The sequence below is a fragment of the Bactrocera dorsalis genome, chromosome 6 (assembly GCF_023373825.1).
Source record: "Bactrocera dorsalis isolate Fly_Bdor chromosome 6, ASM2337382v1, whole genome shotgun sequence".
Lineage (NCBI taxonomy): Eukaryota > Metazoa > Arthropoda > Insecta > Diptera > Tephritidae > Bactrocera > Bactrocera dorsalis.
In genome coordinates this window covers 11,259,197-11,280,838 of record NC_064308.1, presented here as the reverse complement: position 1 = coordinate 11,280,838, position 21,642 = coordinate 11,259,197, and the positions used below count along the sequence as shown (strand labels likewise).

Below are 21,642 nucleotides of genomic sequence, written 5' to 3'. Positions count from 1 at the left end.
CTCAAGAATTCTTCCACTATTAACGTTTGCTCTTGATACAGTTTGCTAAAAGCTTCTTGTTCATGTTGACGTTCTTGTTCAACGTTGTAGAGTATGTTAGGCTGGTCAACTATAGTTGGTTGAGGTAAGCAAAAGTGTTGACACGTTTTGCCATGTATTTAAAAAATGTTTTCTAGATCTAGTAAAGCACGATTGTAGGACTCGTCGCGCGGGTGTTGTTTTTGGTAATCCTCTGATAATGCATCACGAAATATATGCCAAAGCTCCAAAATTTTGGTTAGTGAACAGAAAACTCAAATAATTGCATAAAGCCATCTCAACTGAGTTGGCATTTGGTAAGTTACAGCTTCAAATGCAAATATTCTTTCCACTCAGCATTGTTACCTACTAAATGCAATTTTTCCGCAGCTGCTTGAAAGCTATCATAGACTACATCATTTACCGTACGTATTTCCGTGTATGACTTTGGTCCTTTGGTATGGAGAAGTAAAAGACGAAAGAAATACCTTTCATAATCCATTGGATTTACGGTGTACATCCGACCAATGCACTTACTGTTTCTCACCCTTATGCACCATTTGCCTTTAGACCATACGTAGTGTTATAAACGTATTTGTACAAATACTTAACAGATTTAATTGAGGAACAATGCTCGACTAATGTGAGCCTGAAATTTTCGACTTAGGTAAGAATTATACAGTACGATCCAGCGATTGTCGATTTCCTGATTTTCAGTAGTTGCTGTAACATAATTCTCACGACGTCTATAAAGAGGGTAACCATTTACGTTTATGTTTGTTTCACTTCAAAATTCTTTTCTACACTGACCGTCTTTCATACAGAGGCTGTTTGGATTTAAAATACCGCATGGGCCGTGCGTCATAGTTTGCTTTATAATAGTAAAAAGTTGCGGGTCTTCCTCATTGTTTGGAAGCTCGGCAAAAATTAAGGAATATCCATCTTCAATTGAACGGAGCTTGTCGACTTCTCGAAGCATAAGAAGAATATGCGCGTGCGGTAGACCTCTTTTTTGGAATTCGATTACACTAGCATACGCAAGAACTACACCTAGTACGTGCTTTTTTAATAAATCATCTAAAAGTGATATGAGTTTTAAGTGAAATACTCTTGAAATTAAATCAGGCCCCTTTTCTGTCCTCTCATACGGCTTAAGTTCTGATGTTATTTCAATCCATTTAGGGTTGCAAGTAAATGTAAGGAAAATGTCTGGTTTGCCAAAGCGGGATACTATAGTCATAGCATCTTGATAATTTTGAAGCATGTTTCGCGGGCTACCAATAAACGAAGACGGAAGAATAACAGGAAGTCCTGTAGCTGCACCTCTTTGTTGAGCATCTGCATGAAGGAAATCCATTAACCGTTTATAGCTTTCAACTCTTAAATCTTTTTGATGTGATCTAATGTATGCAACTCTGGAGCCCTCCACTTTAACATAACTGTCTACAACGTATTGCTGAAATAATTTGCCTGAAGCTTGTATTATATTAAATTCACCTCTTATTGCTAAACGGTAACAATAATATTGCAATTGAGTGGTAACGCTCAGTTGGTTCATAAGAAATTGGCAACAACTGTTATTAACCTCTCGGTTTGTACGATAGTGCAAAGCATCATCATTGTCTAAAATAAATTGGCCAGCATATGAGAGTGTTTCGCCCTCAGGTGGTTGTAAACCTCCAATTCTATGATATACTTGACCGTTTAGCTTGAAACAAAAGGGTCCTCTTCCAGGGATGTTAACAAAATTTACTTGAACTGATACAAATGCGTTGATGCGTTATTAAATTTTCTTATGTTTTCCAAATAGTTTTTTGTTACAGAATCATTGCGTTGGATTATAGTTTTAAGTTCTTCACATACAGAAGTTTCTGGCAAACTCACCTTCCCTTTGTGACAACAAATTGAAGAACTTCTATCGCTAACTTCACTTGCAAATAGTTTTGCCATACAAAATATATGTACATTGTTGATCCATACGGTTGTGCGGAACAATAAGTTTTTGGAAGCTTTTCCTGTATTCTCCTAGAATTTGTGTCACTGCTTAACTTTAAAATATATGATGGTACCAAGTCACTCCTACGCTGGACTACCACTTGATGACTTTGTTCCTGTCGGCGCACAGTGGTCGATTTGAAATATTTAGGCGGCCAAAACTATTCTTTAATGGCTTCGAAAGACTGTATTTTAAAAAACTGTCTATTTATTATAAAAAATAAATAAGAAAAACATATATTTTATAATAAAAACACATTTTATTCTCATAAATTATAAATAAATAAAATTGCATTAAATTGTCTTATTAAAAGATGTTTCTATCTCGTCTTCTTCGTGCTCAATACTTGATTGTCTGTTCCAATAGTTCTATAACTTCACTGGAAAAAATGTTACATCTGTAGTTTCTTTCACATACCGAAATCTGATGGGGCGGCAAAATCGTGGTGATGATGGTGTTGGGTTTTGCCAAAACACTTTATTGTTTTCTTTATCACAAATAATTCGAAGTGGGACAAAAGAACTCAAAAATATACTAGCATCGGATTCGGCGTATTCCGAGAATTTTTGTTTGTACCGTGCTTGTTGTGACCCGTCACACCCCCATTTATAAATGACCATTAATGATTTTCTTTCAATTTCGTTAAGGGTTGATAACACTTCTTCTAGGTAGATTGATAATCGTTGAATAGTATGATCCATTAAGCATTGTAAACTAATTTCTGCACAGGTAGCCGTTACTCGCAATGCCGTCTTTGGCATTCTTGTTTTGCTTTCAACAAAAGGTCATAACAAGGGTAATGCTTTGGGTTAGTTGCCCTTATTATTTCATATTGTCGTCTTGTTAGGTCAGCTTCTACGAACATTTTGAGTGCTTGAAACGGGATCAAAGGAGCAGTTGTTTCATTGGCCTTGGAATAGGCTTTTCTATATTTACTAGCTTTTGTTGGTGAATTTTGTATATATCTTTGAGCACTTTTGAGGCATTTCTTTTTCCCTTCGTTTGCAATATGACTTGTGCGGCATGTATAACCATTTCATCGTCAACATTTGATCGAATTCCCTCAGTTTTTCTTCTCTTGCTTCGTTCACTCGAATCCGAAAATGATTTGCTCGGACGACCTGGTTGATTAAGCGAATGCACTGGTATTTCAAAAGTGCCTTCCAGCCACTTTTGGTTGTTTTTCATAAAAACTTCTTCAACTTTATGAGCTTTAAGCCATCTCTGTTTAAATTCGTGTTTTATGTAGGAAAATTCCAAAAACTCCAATTTCTCATCCATACTTAGCAAATTTTGTAGTTGCATTTGCTCAAACATACATTTATGGGTCACTATTTTCACCCCCGATGAACTAGGCATCTCCATAACTGAAAAAAAAAAAACATAAAATGAAAAAAAAATAGGTTTTTAAATTTTTTCAACAAAATACTTTGAACTGCTGTCTTTAAGGATTCTGCGGGATTCTGCGGCTGTTGTTTTTTTTTATAGAAAAGCTGAATGTGTAACGTATTCAATAAACAAAAAAATATGATCCGGACGAACCCTCCATAACAAAATTGTTTTTGAAATTAAAAAAATTATATTTTTTTATGTGAAAAAGAGGGTATGTTCAACTACCGAAAAATATAACGAAAGTTAAAAATAAAAGTTAAAACTATTCTTTATTTAATAGAAACTTACCTTAGCTATGGGAATCACTTTCACTTTCACTTCACTACACAACTTAAAATAAACATACATGCGTATTGCGAAATTTGATATAATTTGGGCACCCAAATAGAACTACGTATCAACTCAACGATCAAATTGCGTCTAACTGCTCGGAAGCGGTGACGTATGGTTGTTGAAAAAAAATGGTGGGGGGTAATTCGCGGAAGTGTTTACTATACGTAGACGTCAATATTTTGTGCCTCCTACGTAATTAAGATTTTGACTTTTGGCCGCCTAAATACTTCAAATCGATCACTGTGCGGCGGTTACGCATTGTTTGCCTTGCATGGGCTAGATGAATATTTCTTTGCTAGCTTGGTCGACTTCTTCTAGCTTCTTGACGTCTTCTTCGCTCAGTTGAAGGATTTAAGGTGGCCCTAGGCATTATAATCTAACAATATGAACAAAATGTGAACACATGTAATTCATGTAAAAATGCACATTTTAGAACTTACCAATTATGTATTTTATCACAGGTATATAGAAAAGGATTTTCAATTAGCTACACTATACATACAAATATGTGCAAACCGCTATTTGAAATTCCACCACTTATATTACATTCACATTGAGCCATAAACTTGAGTTGATTTTCGACTTTTTTGTTTTGCGCTGCCTGGTAACAGTTATTCTCAAGATAAAACATTTTCCGTTACTAATAACTTCTATTTTCAACTTTTTTTTTACTTTGCGTTGTAAGAGTTTTTCACTTTATAACCCAAAAAATGTCCCTTTAAGTCGAGTTTATGACCCAACGTGAACACAGTCTTGTTCACTTATTTGACCACTATTCAAGTGTAGATGGCGCCCTCGCAGCTGTCTTAGCGGCATCTACGTGTCAATAGCGTTACAGTACGAATTCAAAATAGCGTTGCAGTACAAATTAATTTTTTTGTGCATTCACAATCGTTTTTTTTAATAATTATTTTTTATAAAGTACGATTAAACAAAAGCACCCCGCTAATTAAAACATGGTTTTGCATATAGAGCTAACCGCCACCTTTAAAACGATACCTTATTTATTAATATTGTAATGCACAAGAATTCCGTGCATTTGGTTGAATTTAGTAAATTTGAGTAGGCAACACTGCTCAAAAATGGCCGATTTTTGCTATTTATTGACAGATGTCGCACTTTTGCTATCCATTTTTTTAATATTCTTAACTTTTTTGCACACTTTTTCCGCATTACAATCAATTATTGCAATTAATTTCACTCTATTATCTTTTAAATGAAATCATTTTTTCGTTAAATCTATATTGAGTTTCCAAAATTACCAAAATTTCTTTTAATAATTTATCTTGTTCTTTTTTATTTCACTTTTTTTTTTAATAAAGAAACAAATGTCACTATCAGCTGTCTAATTTGAATATTTTTATTTGGCAGAAAACAAACAACGCACAGTTTGCTATCCATTTTTCCAATATTTTTAATTCATCAATCAATTATTGCTTTTAATTACACTCTATTACCTTTGAAAGTAGGTAATAATAAACGATTTTTTTCGTTAAATTTATATTGATTTTCCAAAAATACCAAAATTTATATGAATAATTTACCTTATTCATTTTTATTTCACTTTTTTTTTGTAATAAATAAACAAATTTCACTATCAGCTGTCTAAATGCACAAGTCTGCCGTCTGCCACCATAAAATTTCAATGTGCATTAGCGTTGCTTAAGGCGCATTAATTTTGCTCGTCTGTCAGGGCTATTAGTTTATTTGTCGAAGAGGTCCATAAAATAATTTGATAATTTTTACTAGTGCAATGAATGTAATTAATCATTAATTTATTAATAGAATAGTGATAAAATTTGTTGGATAGTTATATATATATATATATTTAGATTTAAAGAGTTTTCAGGGACAGTAAAGATAAAATTATAAATAGGTCTATAATTATATAGGCTATATTTCTAAATTTTGAATAAATGAAGATGTTGAGAGCTTATCTATAAATATAGAAATTAGTGTTAGAGTTGGTATAATTATAATACAGATAGTTGTTAATTTTATAGATAGTGAAAATATTTCATTTGACGCTAAGGAAGTTACATAAATAAATAAAACTATTACACCTCTTAGAAAAATTAAAAATAAATTATATGAAAATCTGAATCTTTTAGCTATTAGTCTAGTAATTAAACAAATTTGTAGTGTTTGAATTTGTTGGAGGTTTGAATCGAGGATCACCAAAAATAGACCACAATGAAGAAAATGATTATATATACGTCTTTACAGTTGGGCTTTTATTTCACGAGTGAGTTATGCTTACACAGAATACAAAATGGAAGAGTTGTATTATTTGGTAGTACGATCTATTGGAGTTGTAATATATTGTTACAAAAAGTAGTATTAAGTTGTATTTGTATTACTATATGCATCCCTGATTATGAACAATAGCTGTAGGTATATGGAATAGCATTTGTCTTGTTGTAGACATCTGGCGCCACACTGTCTGCTCGTCTAGTTAAACAATTGCTGAGTCTGGCGCCGCGACTGTCTGCTTGCGTCTGGCGCCGTATAGCCGTATGTTCTGGTAATTTCCAGACGCGATATTCTAGAAGGACACGTCGGCATCAGCGAGAAGTGCGTGGCTATAGCCGTATGTTCTGGTAATTTCCAGACGCGATATTCTAGAAGGACACGTCGGCATCAGCGAGAAGTGCGTGGCTATATAAGCCGTGGCAGCGCCAACGTAATCAATCAGTGCTAAGAGTAAACTGCTATAGTGTAGACGAGTTGTGAAATAAAGAGTTGTTGAATTAAATTAAACAGTGTTGATTTTATTTGTCAATCCAGAGATACGAACCTAACAAAGTAAACTAGCAAGAGTAAATTCGTAACAATTGGTGTCAGAAGTGGGATTGTCAAATAATCCAAATTCAAGATGGTTAAATTCGGAGAATTGAGAATTCAGCAATTAAAAAAAGAACTGGAGGAGCGTAATTTGCCGATAAGCGGGCAAAAGGCGGATCTGCAGGCACGATTACGTGAAGCAATGGAAGCGGATGGAATTAATGTGGACGAGTTCGAATTTAATGGGCCAGAAACTTCTACAAAGGTAGAAGAAAAAGTAGAAGAACAACGAACATCATCAAGTGCAGACACGAACATGCTGTTAGTGGCTATTAAGCAAATAATAGCTGAAAATACATCACAAATAGCAGAAAATGCAGTGCAAACAGAAAATTGTCTGGCACAGCAAATAGCTGAAAATATATCACAAATAACAGAAAATGTAGTGCAAACAGAAAATCGTTTGGCACAGCAAATGACGCAAATAGCTGAAAATACATCACAGTTAGAGTCTCGCCTTACACAACAGATTACGGAAAATACTACACAACTACAAAAACAAGTGCAAGAGAAATTTTCAAAATTTGAAGACGAATTAAGCACTTTAAAAAATGGCGAAGAAAATTTACAATCAGAAGTTCTGCAATTAAGTAATCGTGTGCGAGAACTGCAACTACATGGCCCTGCACCATCAACAAATAATCAAAGATTGAAGGCACCCACATTCGATGGAAGTATTCCATTTCAAATTTTCAAACTTCAGTTTGAAAAGACAGCAACGGCCAATAACTGGAATGCAGCGGACAAAGTGGCGTCCTTGTTTGTATCATTGAAAGGACCGGCAGCAGAAATCCTTCAGACTATTCCAGACTGTGAACGGGACAACTATGAGGCATTGATGAGTGCGATAGAAAGACGTTATGGTAGTGAGCACCGGAAACAAATATACCAGATCGAACTGCAAAATAGGGGTCAGAAGATGAACGAGTCATTGCAAGAGTTCGCAACTGAAATAGAACGACTGGCTCATTTGGCAAATGCAGATGCACCTGTGGATTACATTGAGAGGGTAAAAATTCAATGTTTCATAAATGGAATTCGTGATGTGGACACCAAACGCGCCACATATGCAATGCCAAAAAGAACGTTTGCTGAAACGGTTTCGCACGCCCTCACACAGGAAACAGCTTCCCTACTAAGTAAACCAGCACCCAAAGTACAAAGGGTTGAAATGGAACAACCGGCGCTGATGGAGGAAATATTGAAGACTCTGAAGACAATTGCTGCACCGCGAGTAAATACAACAGGCAGATGTTTCAACTGTGGAAAAGCGGGTCACTTTGCCCGAAATTGCAATATAAAAGTAAACCCATCAAAACGGAAACAACCAACAGATAACGAGGACGGAGCATCCACATCTCACAAGTCGTTAAACTAAAACGGAACAGTTCAAAGGGGCGTGAGCTGGTTCCCACAACTATTTGCCCCACCATCTCGATATCACAAATAGGTCGCCTTGACAACAATCTTACTATCAACGGTATCGTAAATGGACGACTGTCAACGCTTACTTTGGATACTGGTGCCACACATTCAATTATCCGACCGGATGTGGTAAGAGGAACGGTTGAACCATTAGTCGGTTGCAAGCTTCGAACGGCCACCGGAGAGGAAGCAGCTGTCGCGGGAAAAGTGTTTTGCGAAGTGATGATTGGTACCCTGGAAGTTAATCACACCTTCATCGTAGCAGAAATCACGGATGAAATTATAATGGGAGTAGATTTCATGATTGATCACGGGGTTACTTTGGATTTAAACAAGCAAATGCTGTTTTGCCAGAACATGGAGATGCCTATAAACACCGGATATGTGACCAACGTTGAAAGTAAGAGGGTGATTGTTGATGATAATCAGAGTATTCCACCAAAATCTGAGGCGATTGTATGGGCTAAAGTGAATGGAGGAGGTGGGACTGAAGAGTTGTGGATTGTGGAACCAACAAAAATAGATACACCCATATTGGTAGGAAGAACGCTTGTGAAAACTAGAGAAGACGCCACCATTCCGGTCAGAGTAGTGAATGAATTCAACACGCCTATAAGGCTGAAGAAAGGAGCAGTAATTGGACAGTGCCAGAATATAAGTGCAATAGCACGATGCGAACGGTCAGAACAAAAGCCTACTATTGAGCCACAGCAGATAAGTCCTACATTCTTAAATAATTTACTGAACGAACTGCATGGAAATGAAAAATTAAAAGCAGAAAAACTATTAGAAAAATACGCATCCATATTTGCAAACGAAGGAAACACAGGAAGAACCGGCATTGTCAAACATCGCATAAATACTGGAGACGCTAAACCAATCCGACAAGCTCCGCGTAGGGTTCCACTAGCAAAACGTGAGGATGCTAACAAAATTATTGAAGACATGCACAAAAACGGTGTAATCGAACCTTCAATAAGTCCATGGAGCTCACCTATCGTCTTAGTTAAAAAGAAAGATGGTAGCACCCGTTTCTGCGTAGATTATAGGAAGTTGAATGATGTCACAAAGAAAGACAGTTATCCTCTACCAAGAATCGACGATACATTAGACACCTTGTCTGGAGCGAAATGGTTTTCTACATTAGATCTACAAAGTGGATATTGGCAAGTCGAGATTGATGAATGTGACCGTGAAAAGACCGCTTTCAGTATCGGCGACGGGTTATGGGAATTCTCTGTGATGCCATTTGGGTTATGTAATGCGCCTGCAACGTTCGAGCGACTGATGGAACATGTGTTAAAAGGACTCAACTGGAAGACATGTTTGGTGTATCTTGATGACATTATCATCATGGGAAAAAGTTTTGATGATCATCTGAAAAATCTAGAGGAAGTCTTTCAGCGAATAGCATCAGCCGGATTACGCTTGAATCCCAAAAAGTGTTCATTATGGAAGAAGCAGGTCACATATCTCGGACATAAAGTGTCAACTGAGGGAATTCACACCGAGGAAGGAAAAATAAAAGCAGTGAAAGATTGGCCTCGACCCACCAACATTCATGAACTCCGCAGCTTCCTCGGCTTATGCACGTATTACCGCCGTTTCGTACCTGGATTTGCGAACGTGGCTAGAAGTTTACATGATTTAACAAAGAAGAATCGCCCGTTTGTATGGCAGTTGGAACAAGAAAAAGCGTTTGAGCAGCTTAAGGAACTACTTTGTACGGCGCCGATGTTGGCTTATCCAATACCTGGAAAGAAATTCATCCTGGATACAGATGCGAGCGCTTATGGAATTGGAGGTGTCCTGTCTCAGCTCATCGACGGACAAGAAAGAGTAATTGGGTATTACAGCAGAGTGCTCGGGAAACCAGAGAAAAACTACTGTGTGACGCGAAAAGAACTACTAGCTGTGGTGGAATGTGTAAAACATTTCCACAAGTATTTGTATGGACAACGATTCTTGCTGAGGACTGATCATGCAGCATTAAAATGGTTATTACAGTTTAAGAATCCGGAAGGCCAAATTGCACGATGGATCGAAAGATTACAGAATTACGACTTCGAAACGGAACATCGAAAGGGGATTCACCACAAAAATGCGGATGCATTATCACGTCGCCCTTGTCCACTGGAATGTAAACATTGCTCCAAATCAGAAGGAAAAGAAGGTATAATCGACGTGCGATTACTGAATATAGAACCTGAAGATGATTGGACTCCTCACCGCATCAGAATCAATCAGCTGGAGGACCCTGATCTTGCAAAGCTGGTAATGGCCAAAGAAAATGGGGTACGACCACCAAAGGAACAAATAAGTAGCGAGAGTCCAACTGCAAAAGCATATTGGGCCCAATGGAACAGCATAAACCTCGTTAATGGATACCTTCATCGTACCTGGGAAAGCGAAGATGGCAAACATTCTCGTCTGCTGATCATAGTACCGAAGTCCATGATCCCAAAAGTATTGAAAGAATATCACAATGGACCTAGTGGAGGGCACCTTGGAATAACAAAAACTATAGAGAAGATTAAACAACGGTTCTACTGGATCGGTTGTCGAGATTCCATAGCAGAATGGATAAGTAATTGCGTAGAGTGCATGGCAGCTAAAGGTCCTAAAGCCAAAAGTCGCGGTAGGCTACAACAGTACAACGTGGGATCACCATTTGAACGAGTCGCAATGGATATTGCAGGTCCGTTCCCAACCAGTACGGCCGGAAACAAATATCTACTGGTTGTCATGGACTATTTCAGTAAATGGCCAGAAGTATATGCCTTACCAAACCAGGAAGCGAAGACAGTAGCCGAAGCGTTTGTAGAAAATTGGATAACAAGGTTCGGAGTGCCCGTCGAATTACACTCAGATCAAGGCAGGAATTTCGAATCTTCCATTTTCCAAGAAGTCTGTACATTATTGGGCATCCACAAGACACGGACAACAGCGTTACACCCACAATCAGATGGGATGGTAGAGAGATTCAATCGAACGCTCGAGGAACATCTGCGGAAAATCGTCGATAAAGATCAACGGAATTGGGACAAGTGCATCCAGATGTTCCTGCTGGCGTATCGTTCAGCGAAGCACGAGACAACTGGTTACACGCCAGCAAAGATTATTTTCGGATCTGATCTGCGACTCCCTGCTGATCTTAAGTTTGGAACGAATCCTACAGCTGTAAGAAATGATGGAGATTATTGTTCTGCCTTAAAGGAAGAAATGAATGAATTGCATCTAATGGTAAGACAGCATACGCATCTGATGAGCAATAAGATGAAGGACCGGTTCGATCAAGCGGCAAATTCAAAAGGTTTTGAAGAAGGTGATCTGGTCCTGTTGTACAATCCACTTCGAAAGAAAGGCTTGTCCCCGAAATTGCAGACAGCCTGGGAAGGACCCTATATGGTGATGAAACGACTTAATGACGTGGTATACCGCATACAATGAAATGGGAAAGCACGATGTAAAATGAAAGTAGTACATTTGGAGAGGCTCGCCCCATTTGGTTCAAGAGGATTTGTGCCTAATCGGGACGATTAGGCTTTAGTGGAGGGCAGTGTTACAAAAAGTAGTATTAAGTTGTATTTGTATTACTATATGCATCCCTGATTATGAACAATAGCTGTAGGTATATGGAATAGCATTTGTCTTGTTGTAGACATCTGGCGCCACACTGTCTGCTCGTCTAGTTAAACAATTGCTGAGTCTGGCGCCGCGACTGTCTGCTTGCGTCTGGCGCCGTATAGCCGTATGTTCTGGTAATTTCCAGACGCGATATTCTAGAAGGACACGTCGGCATCAGCGAGAAGTGCGTGGCTATAGCCGTATGTTCTGGTAATTTCCAGACGCGATATTCTAGAAGGACACGTCGGCATCAGCGAGAAGTGCGTGGCTATATAAGCCGTGGCAGCGCCAACGTAATCAATCAGTGCTAAGAGTAAACTGCTATAGTGTAGACGAGTTGTGAAATAAAGAGTTGTTGAATTAAATTAAACAGTGTTGATTTTATTTGTCAATCCAGAGATACGAACCTAACAAAGTAAACTAGCAAGAGTAAATTCGTAACAATATAGTAACCGAGTACATTTTCATCACTCTTTCTCAACACGAGTAGATCGCTTACATTATTGTTGTTCAAAACCTAAAAGTTTTACAAATTTTTCGTGTTTAATTTTAATAGATTCTTAGTAAGTACCTCAGCTATCATATCATTGGTACATATGTATTTAACTTCAATTTGTTTCTTATTTATTGCTTCTCTTACAAAATGATACTTAATGTCTATGTGCTTACTTCTTGAATGATAAACTGAATTCTTTGCTAACTGCTGTGAACTTAAGTTGTCACCGTAAACTCTGATCGGGTCATCTGAGTTACTTTTACCAATCTCTGCTATTATGCGTCGTAGATATACCGCTTCCTTCGCAGCTGATGATAGAGCTATATATTCAGCCTCTGTGCTACTGAGGGTTACGCTGCTTTTTCGCTTACTTTCGCTTACCGCCCAAGAAAAATACATGTATGATTTACGGTCGAGACTGTTGCTGCCCCAATCGGCATCCGCAAACCCTTCTATTTGTTTGCCCGTACGACGATATACCAACTTATAATCTTCAGTCATTGATAGGTATCGTAAAATATACTTAATACCTGATTCATGCTCTTTGTGAAGATTATGATTTCTTTGAGCCAATTTAGCGACTGAATGTAAAATATCCGGTCTCGTACAAATGGCTAAATACATTACTGCACCGATTGCTGACTGGTACTGTTTAATGTCAGCTTTACAACACGATTCGCTGGTGCACCCAATTTGGAAACCTATGTCTAATGGCCTTTTCGCTGGTCGACAGCTGGTCATATTATATTTTTCTAAGATCTCTTTAACATACAATGATTGACCAACTTCTATGCTGCCTGTATAGCCGTCTCTACTGATTTCCATCCCCAAAAAATATGAGATTGGACCTTCGTCGACACACTCGAAGCTATTTGCGATCTCTTCTTTGATTGTAAGAAGATCTTTCTTTGATTGGCAAATTGCGATCAAACCATCAACATATACAGCAATGAGACTTAAATTGCCTTGACTGCTTATTCTGTACAAACAATGTTCATTACAGCACGCCACGAAACCGATTCGCATCAAAACTTCGTCCAACTTTTGGCTCCACTGTCTTCAAGATTGTTTCAACCCATATATAGTTCTATTGAGCTTCAGAACACGTTCTGGAAACTTTTCGTCGACGAAATTTTCAGGTTGCTGCATATACACTACTACTACTACTTAGCTCATTATTAAGGTACGCGCTGCATACATCCATCTGATGTGTATATATTTTATTGATTGTTATATATTTTTAGTTCTGCTGCTAAGGCCAATACCATACGAATTGTAGCGTAAAGCACCACTGGGGAAAATGTGTCAGTATAATTCACCCCCAATTTTTGACTACATCCACCACTCGCTCGAATATTTACTGTCTTTTGCTTCGGCAACACTTTGAAGAATTTCGATTTCACATACATTTTGCATCATGTTTACTGTATTATACACTTTTCGTGGACGTCCGGGTTTTCCACTACGTACTAGATTAGGCCTGCCTCGCCCTATTTGCGCAGGACACTCTTCCTGGATCGGAGATTCGCATAAACTTTCTTGATAATCACTACCGGATTCACTAGATGCTTTTGCTTCTTCAAACTTGTCATCACTGTCGTCTGCTTCATCTACTCTCAAGTCACCAGATGTACCTTTTTCGATGATAGCATCCACGTCCCCAAACGTGTCCGAAAAATCTACCGCTTCATTTCTTTTAATTGGTAAAAACGTTACGTCTCGTTTCTCTACGACCGTACGTTGATCAGGGTCGTATAGGCGATACGCTTTCGATGTAAGCGAATACCTTACCATGATATATTTTTTACCCTTTGGTTTAAACTTCGTATTATTTATTTTGTTTAATGCGTTGGCTTCTGAGCCAAATGTTTTAAAAAAACTCACAATTGGTTTTCGTCCTGACCATGCCTCGTAAGGCGTCACATTATTTAATGCTTTTGTGGGTGACCTATTACGTAAGAACACTGCAGTAGCAACTGCCTCTGCCCATAAAAATTCATTAACTTCACTTTGCAATAACATGCTTCGTGCCATCTCCAGTATTGTTCGATTTGCTCTTTCAGCAACTCCATTTTGCTGTGGAGTGTATGGCACTGTTAATTGCCTTTTTATACCACACTCACTCAAAAAAATATCAATTCACGTCCATTGTCACTACGAATCATTTTAATCCGTTTCTCCGTTTGCCTTTCTACTAAGTTTTTAAACATTTTAAATTTACCCAAAACTTCTTCTTTAGATTTTAAAAAATACACAAACATTCTCCTTTTTTATCGTCTATAAAATTTGAAAAATAACGAGCGCCTCCGAGAGACTTTGTTTGAAAAGAACCACACACATCTGTATGCACTAGCTCTAAAATGTCTTTAGCACAATTCTCTGTATTTTTCGGAAATGGCTTTACTTTTATTTTGCATCTCGCCCACACTTCACATACAATGTCTTTGCCAAATGTCACTTTTTCTATACCTCGAACCATGTCTTTATTCACTAATTCCTGCAGACTACCATAATTTAAATGTCCGTATCGTTCATGCCATGATACCGCCTTATCATTCGAAAAATAAAAACACTTGTTATTTTCCCATTGAAATACGAAAAGTTTGTTTACTTTCTTTGCTTCTAATATTATTTCGTTGTCCTTCATTACCTTTGCACGGTGTTTATCAAAAAATACTTTTAGTCCATTTTCTACGGCTCTCGCGACCGACATGAAATTACTGCACATATTTGGCACAAATAAAACATTCCGAAGAATAATGTCACTCTTATGTGAACTTATTTGCACATTTCCTACACCTTCAGCTGTAATGTATTTATTACCAGCCAAAGAGATTTTCTCTTTATGCTGTTCTAATGAAATAAACAAATTTCTATTACTACACACATGTGATGTTGCACCGCTGCCAATAAGCCAGGTTGTGTTGTCGAACGCCTCTGCGTCCGCTGCTGCTAACAACGTAAACGAATGTTCGTTTCTCTTTGTTGACCTATGATCGAAATTGTCTCTCTTTACGTTACAGTTCGCGGTGATATGACTGCCCACACTTAAAACACTTGATGTTTTGCATCTTCTTGTTACGGTTATTCGAAGATTTTTCCCCTTTTTCAGCGTTCTTCGACCGCTTTTACACTGTTTTTCTCTTTCTGATTCTTCTAGAAGCTTTACTTTCAAAATGGCTAACGGTGGTAACGCGTCTCTTGTTTCTATAGCAAAAACAAAATGTTCGTACTGCTTCGGCAGACTTGAAAGAATAATAATTATCACTAACTCATCTTTAATTTCAATACCGACTTCTGATAATTTTTCAACAACCGATGTAAAATCATTTAAATATTTCGGCATACCTTCATTGTCACTTAACTTCATATTCAACAGTTTCTTGTATAACGATACTTTATGCACAGGCCCACTTGGCTGATGCAATTTTTCTAGTACTTTCCACGCTTCTGGAGACGACTTGCATTGTTTGATATGGCTAAGCTGCGATGCTTTCATGCTTAGAGTTATTGTAGCCAATGCTTTTTCATCGAGTGCTTCCCACTCACCCGAATTTTCTTCATTTTTTTATCAAATGTTCATTCACTATATGCCACAGTCCACCGTGCACTTTTCATTTGTACTTTCCACGAATCAAAATTCGTTTCATCCAATTTATCGATTTGGTACAATGAATTTATTTTTAAAGTCTTTTAACGCGACACACACGCTTTAGCACTTTAACAGAAAAACTCGTTTGAACTCTACCCACGCGCTTTAGTATTTTTAACGAAAAGCTCTTTTGAATGCGACACACGCACTTGCACAACGAAAACCATACTCTGGGAAAGATGTACTCTGGGCCCATAACATATGTTGGAGGTTTGAATCGAGGATCACCAAAAATAGACCACAATGAAGAAAATTATTATAAAGGGTGATTTTTTAAGAGCTTGATAACTTTTAAAAAAAAAAAAAACGCATAAAATTTGCAAAATCTCATCGGTTCTTTATTTGAAACGTTAGATTGGTTCATGACATTTACTTTTTGAAGATAATTTCATTTAAATGTTGACCGCGGCTGCGTCTTAGGTGGTCCATTCGGAAAGTCCAATTTTGGGCAACTTTTTCGAGCATTTCGGCCGGAATAGCCCGAATTTCTTCGGAAATGTTGTCTTCCAAAGCTGGAATAGTTGCTGGCTTATTTCTGTAGACTTTAGACTTGACGTAGCCCCACAAAAAATAGTCTAAAGGCGTTAAATCGCATGATCTTGGTGGCCAACTTACGGGTCCATTTCTTGAGATGAATTGTTGTCCGAAGTTTTCCCTCAAAATGGCCATAGAATCGCGAGCTGTGTGGCATGTAGCGCCATCTTGTTGAAACCACATGTCAACCAAGTTCAGTTCTTCCATTTTTGGCAACAAAAAGTTTGTTAGCATCGAACGATAGCGATCGCCATTCACCGTAACGTTGCGTCCAACAGCATCTTTGAAAAAATACGGTCCAATGATTCCACCAGCGTACAAACCACACCAAACAGTGCATTTTTCGGGATGCATGGGCAGTTCTTGAACGGCTTCTGGTTGCTCTTCACCCCAAATGCGGCAATTTTGCTTATTTACGTAGCCATTCAACCAGAAATGAGCCTCATCGCTGAACAAAATTTGTCGATAAACACATTTCGAACCGAACACTGATTTTGGTAATAAAATTCAATGATTTGCAAGCGTTGCTCGTTAGTAAGTCTATTCATGATGAAATGTCAAAGCATACTGAGCATCTTTCTCTTTGACACCATGTCTGAAATCCCACGTGATCTGTCAAATACTAATGCATGAAAATCCTAACCTCAGAAAAATCACCCGTTATATACGTTTTTACAGTAGGGCTTTTATTTCACGAGTGAGTTATGCTTACACAAAATACAAAATGGAAGGATGACACTTATACAGAGTTGTATTATTTGTAATATATAGTAACCGAGTACATTTTCATCAGAATTATTAGTATTAATCCTATGGCTAAGCGGTGTTTTATTTGAATAAAAATTAATCTTGAGATTAGTGTTGAAGAATATAAAAAGAGTTGTATAATTTCAGAACGTAGTTTATTTAAAATAATAATTTTGGGGATTAATGATAAAGTTGTTTCTTTCTTCTTGAAGTTTTAAAAGACATAATCTTATTTTTGGTATACAAGACCTACTTTTTTATCAAACTATTAAAACTAATGTTAATTAGTCTATATTGAGAGTTACCTTGTTTTTTATTTTTAATAGGAATTTTTTTTTTGTTTCTAATCGTAAGCATTTATTATCAATACTTTTAAGCTTAGAATATATTGTATTAAGTTTATTTTTCCTTTTGTTTATTTATTTAAATTTAATGGATTATAGAAGATTTTTTTGGTATAATATTTTTAACTTTTAGAGTGTGTGAATGTGCTTAAGATCTTTCTATTTTAGTTTCTATAATTCGTACACATGGCAATGATTATTTTCAATCGTTTAATGTATTGCAATGTTAAAATTGATTTTTAAACTACTTTTTATTAGTCCTATTTGTTTTATAAATGGTTTATTTTGAATGGTTCAAAATTTATTATTTATTGTAACTTTTGTTTTAAATTATTGTACTAATTATTTTGTAAATATTTCTTTCTTATTCCTTAGGATTTGATGTCATTTATTATGATCTTATTTTTTTGATATTTTGAATTTGTACCCTTATGATTAGTGCTAGTGAATCTGTTTACAAGTATAGTAATTATAAAAATTTATTTTTATTTAATGTTTTAATTTTGTTGATTTTTTTAGTGTTAACTTTTAGAAGAATGAACTTGTTTATATTTTATTTATTTTTTGAAAGAAGTTTAATTCCTACTTTATTTTTAAATTTGGGTTGAAGATATCAACCGGAACGTCTTCAAGCGGGAGTTTATTTATTATTTTATACATTGTTGGTATTTGCCTATATTGGTTTGAATTTTTTATTTATGTAATAATTTAAATACAATAAACTTCTATCTGTTAATTACTTATATATTTAATTATGATTTGTTGTATTTATCTTTAATATTGGCTTTTTTAGTTAAAAATACATATATTTTTAGTTCATCTATGGCTTCCTAAGGCTCATGTTGAATAGGGTGGGTCGATTTCGGCCTTTTTTCGATTCGGTATTTCTAATAGTGCGGAAAAGTTGCCTTAATACTTCCTGATTCCAATGCAACTTTTTGTTTTGAGATCGGATTGCATCTTCAACCCGAACCTCGGCCTTGAAATTTCGGAAATTCGTCTAAAATCGTGAAATTGTCTACCTAGCACCTGAAATACGCATCTCATGGCAAAATGTATAAAACAAAAGTTATTTGTCACGTCATTTGCTACCGAAATGGTATAAGTGATCATGGCCGTAGGACGAACCGTTCCCGAGATACGAGCGAAAGGCTACGCCAAAGGACACGTTCGGATAGATCTCCACACAAATATTTTTTCATCGAGTTCCTTCACTCTTGTCGGTGATTTCGCCGAGTTCTATCACTTACATTCATTTCCCTGCGCCATACGACACATTCGGACTGGTCTCCACATAAATATTTTTTCATCGAGTTCCTTCACTCTTGGCGTTGATTTCGCCAGGTGCTATCACTTATATTCTCTCAACAAAACACAGAACTCAAAATGTCTGTATCTAAATTTAAATTTAGACAGAAATGTCCTGTGTTTGGCATATATCCGTACAATCTCTCTGAGTCCCAGTTACCTACTTACCAGGATGTTCTTTTGTGTTATCAGTTAGAAAGATTTGGTATAGGGCGACTCCGAGGCGACAACTATGAACCTAGGAGTAAAGAGGTTACAGAAATAGTTGCAAAAAAGGTTGAAAATACTTTCAAAAAGTCATCTATTCCGATAGTTTCACACACCAGAGTTGTACAAATGCTCACCACATACCATAAGAAATTTCTGACTCTTAAACAAATGTTTTTAAGGAACCCAATAGGTTTGAGCTCTAAAAGAGACGACTTTGTCTCTTCTGCCAGAAAATTATTTGACATCGCTGCTTGTAAATGCAGTTATTTTTCTTCTTGCACTTGTCCAAAGGAAAGGAAAGTTCCTATCAATGAACAACCATTTCTCTTGGACCAGAGAACCACAAGAATTGGTCGCATTGGAAGTGTTGATCTACCTGAAACAAAAAAGATTACAAAGAAAAATGAACGTAAAGAAAAGCTTTCAAAACGTCATTCAACATCAACACTTACCAGAAAATTATCAGCTAGAACACGTGACCATTCAGATCAGCCAGACTCTCATACAGACGACAACAATGTAGGCGCGTCGCGCATTGATTCTTCGAAAAACGATGGTGATGATGAATTTTCTCTTCCATCCTCTAAAACCAAACAAAACACACTAGTATTACAACACACTGCTTTAGCTGCCCAAAGATTTGGAGTAAGTGATAGAGCAGCGGCCTTGATTGTTTCATCGGCTTTTCTGGATGCCAAAAAAGCAGGTTTGATAACAGAGGATCAGGCTAGCTTTGTCACTGACAAATGCAAGATTAGTCGGGCAAAAAAAAGTGTTAGTGTTAAGCTCCAGAACACCGAAAGTATTGACTCCGTATATGGGCTGTATTTTGACGGCCGCAAAGACAATACACTTACACAAGTCAGCGAAGGTGAAAAGTACTACCGCGACACTGTCAAAGAGGAACATATTTCTCTTATAGCGGAACCTGGTTGTCATTACTTTGGCCACGTCACTTCTCCTTCCGGGTCAGCTGAGGATGAGACGCAAGCTATATGGCAACATTTACAAGACAATTCAGTTGATGTGGAACATCTAGAAGTTGTCGGTGCTGATGGCACCAACACGAACACAGGTTGGAAAGGTGGAATCATTCGGAAACTAGAAGAAAGAATAGGTAGGCCATTACAGTGGGTTGTTTGTCTTCTACATTTCAACGAACTTCCATTCCGTGCTCTTTTCGAACACATAGATGGTGTCTCAAAGAGTCAAAATACATTCTCTGGCGACATAGGTAAACTGCTCCCTTATTGTGAGAAGTTGCCTGTTGTCAAATTTGAAAATTTTCCATCCTGCCAATTACCTTCTGAGGTTATTAATCCGACCCAACTTAGCACAGACCAAGCTTATCTCTATAAAATATCAGAAGCTGTTATTTCCGGTCAATGTTCCTCAGATTTAGCGTCGATGCATCCAGGTAACATGTGCAAATCTCGCTGGCTCACCTGTGCAAATAGAATTCTGAGATTATACATTTCTACTGACAAACCAACAAAGGAAATAAAGATTTTGGTCAAGTACATACTTACAGTTTACTCACCTTTGTGGTTCTCAATAAGATTCAACAGTTCAATCAAAGATGGCTCGCGCCATCTCTATGCTGCAATTCAAAGGTCGAGATACTTACCCGCTAAACTGCGCAAGGTTGTCGATTCATCCATTCAACAGAATGCTTTCTTTGCTCTTCCAGGAAACATTCTCCTTAGTATGATGACTGACGAACGGATAGAAGTCAGAAAGTTGGCCCTTGACCGTCTTCTGGCAGCCAGAGAAGCAGAGTCTGACACCATAAATGGAAGAGTTAGATGTAATAAAGTGCCAAAGCTGAATTTCAAAGCTAATACTTATTACGATATGATTAACTGGAAGACTATTACCTTGACTGTTCCACCAGTTCTTTGTTCAGTTTCTAACGAAGAACTCATAAAAGGGCTGTCGGGAGACACTGCAGAGGTATGGAAATTTAGTGAATTCCCCTCTCACACCGTGGCAGTCGAGAGAATCGTCAAACTGGTGACAGAGGCATCTTCTAAAGTTATTGGCCCCCAATCTCGTGATCTTTTTATACGCTCTACACTGAAATCTAGGCAACAAGTGCCAAAGTTTAGTACAAAATCTGATTTTATCAATAAATTTGACACAGATTCAGACTAAAACAAGCTTGACATATGGTTGGTTGGTTGGGTTGGGCTTGGGAGGAACCCGAAGAGCAGCTACCTCCACGCGGTGGGTTCTGGGTGACCAATACAGGTTAGCTGAGAGCTGCAACAATTTTGACCTTGCGCTGTGGCGCGCCGCCTTTTCGCTCGTATCTCGGGAATGGTTCGTCCTACGGCCATGATCACATATACCATTACGGTAGCAAATGACGTGACAAATAACTTTTGTTTTATACATTTTGCCATGAGATGCGTATTTCAGGTGCTAGGTAGACAATTTCACGATTTTAGGCGAATTTCCGAAATTTCAAGGCCGAGGTTTGGGTTGAAGATGCAATCCGATCTCAAAACAAAAAGTTGCATTGGAATCAGGAAGTACTAAGGCAACTTTTCCGCACTATTAGAAATACCGAATCGAAAAAATTCCGGAATCAACCCACCCTAATGTTGAAGCTCCTGTTTCAAGATCAATAATTTTGGCTGGGATTATGTTAAAGTTTGGGGGATATGGATTGTTGCGATTTTTGTTTTTTAGTAGGATTTTTTAGTAGAATTTT

General features: G+C 37.4%; 1 protein-coding gene across 1 annotated transcript in view; it reads right to left on the bottom strand.

Annotated features, from left to right (window-relative positions):
- Nucleotides 1–16,383: 16,383 nt before the first annotated feature.
- The window catches only part of LOC125779107 (uncharacterized), a 434,818-nt gene continuing 429,559 nt past the window's right edge, over nt 16,384–21,642 (bottom strand). The window contains exon 2 of the mRNA XM_049459656.1: nt 16,384–16,929. Coding sequence (XP_049315613.1) covers nt 16,858–16,929 — 72 coding nt within the window. The 3' untranslated portion in view covers nt 16,384–16,857. The remainder of the gene's footprint in view (nt 16,930–21,642) is intronic.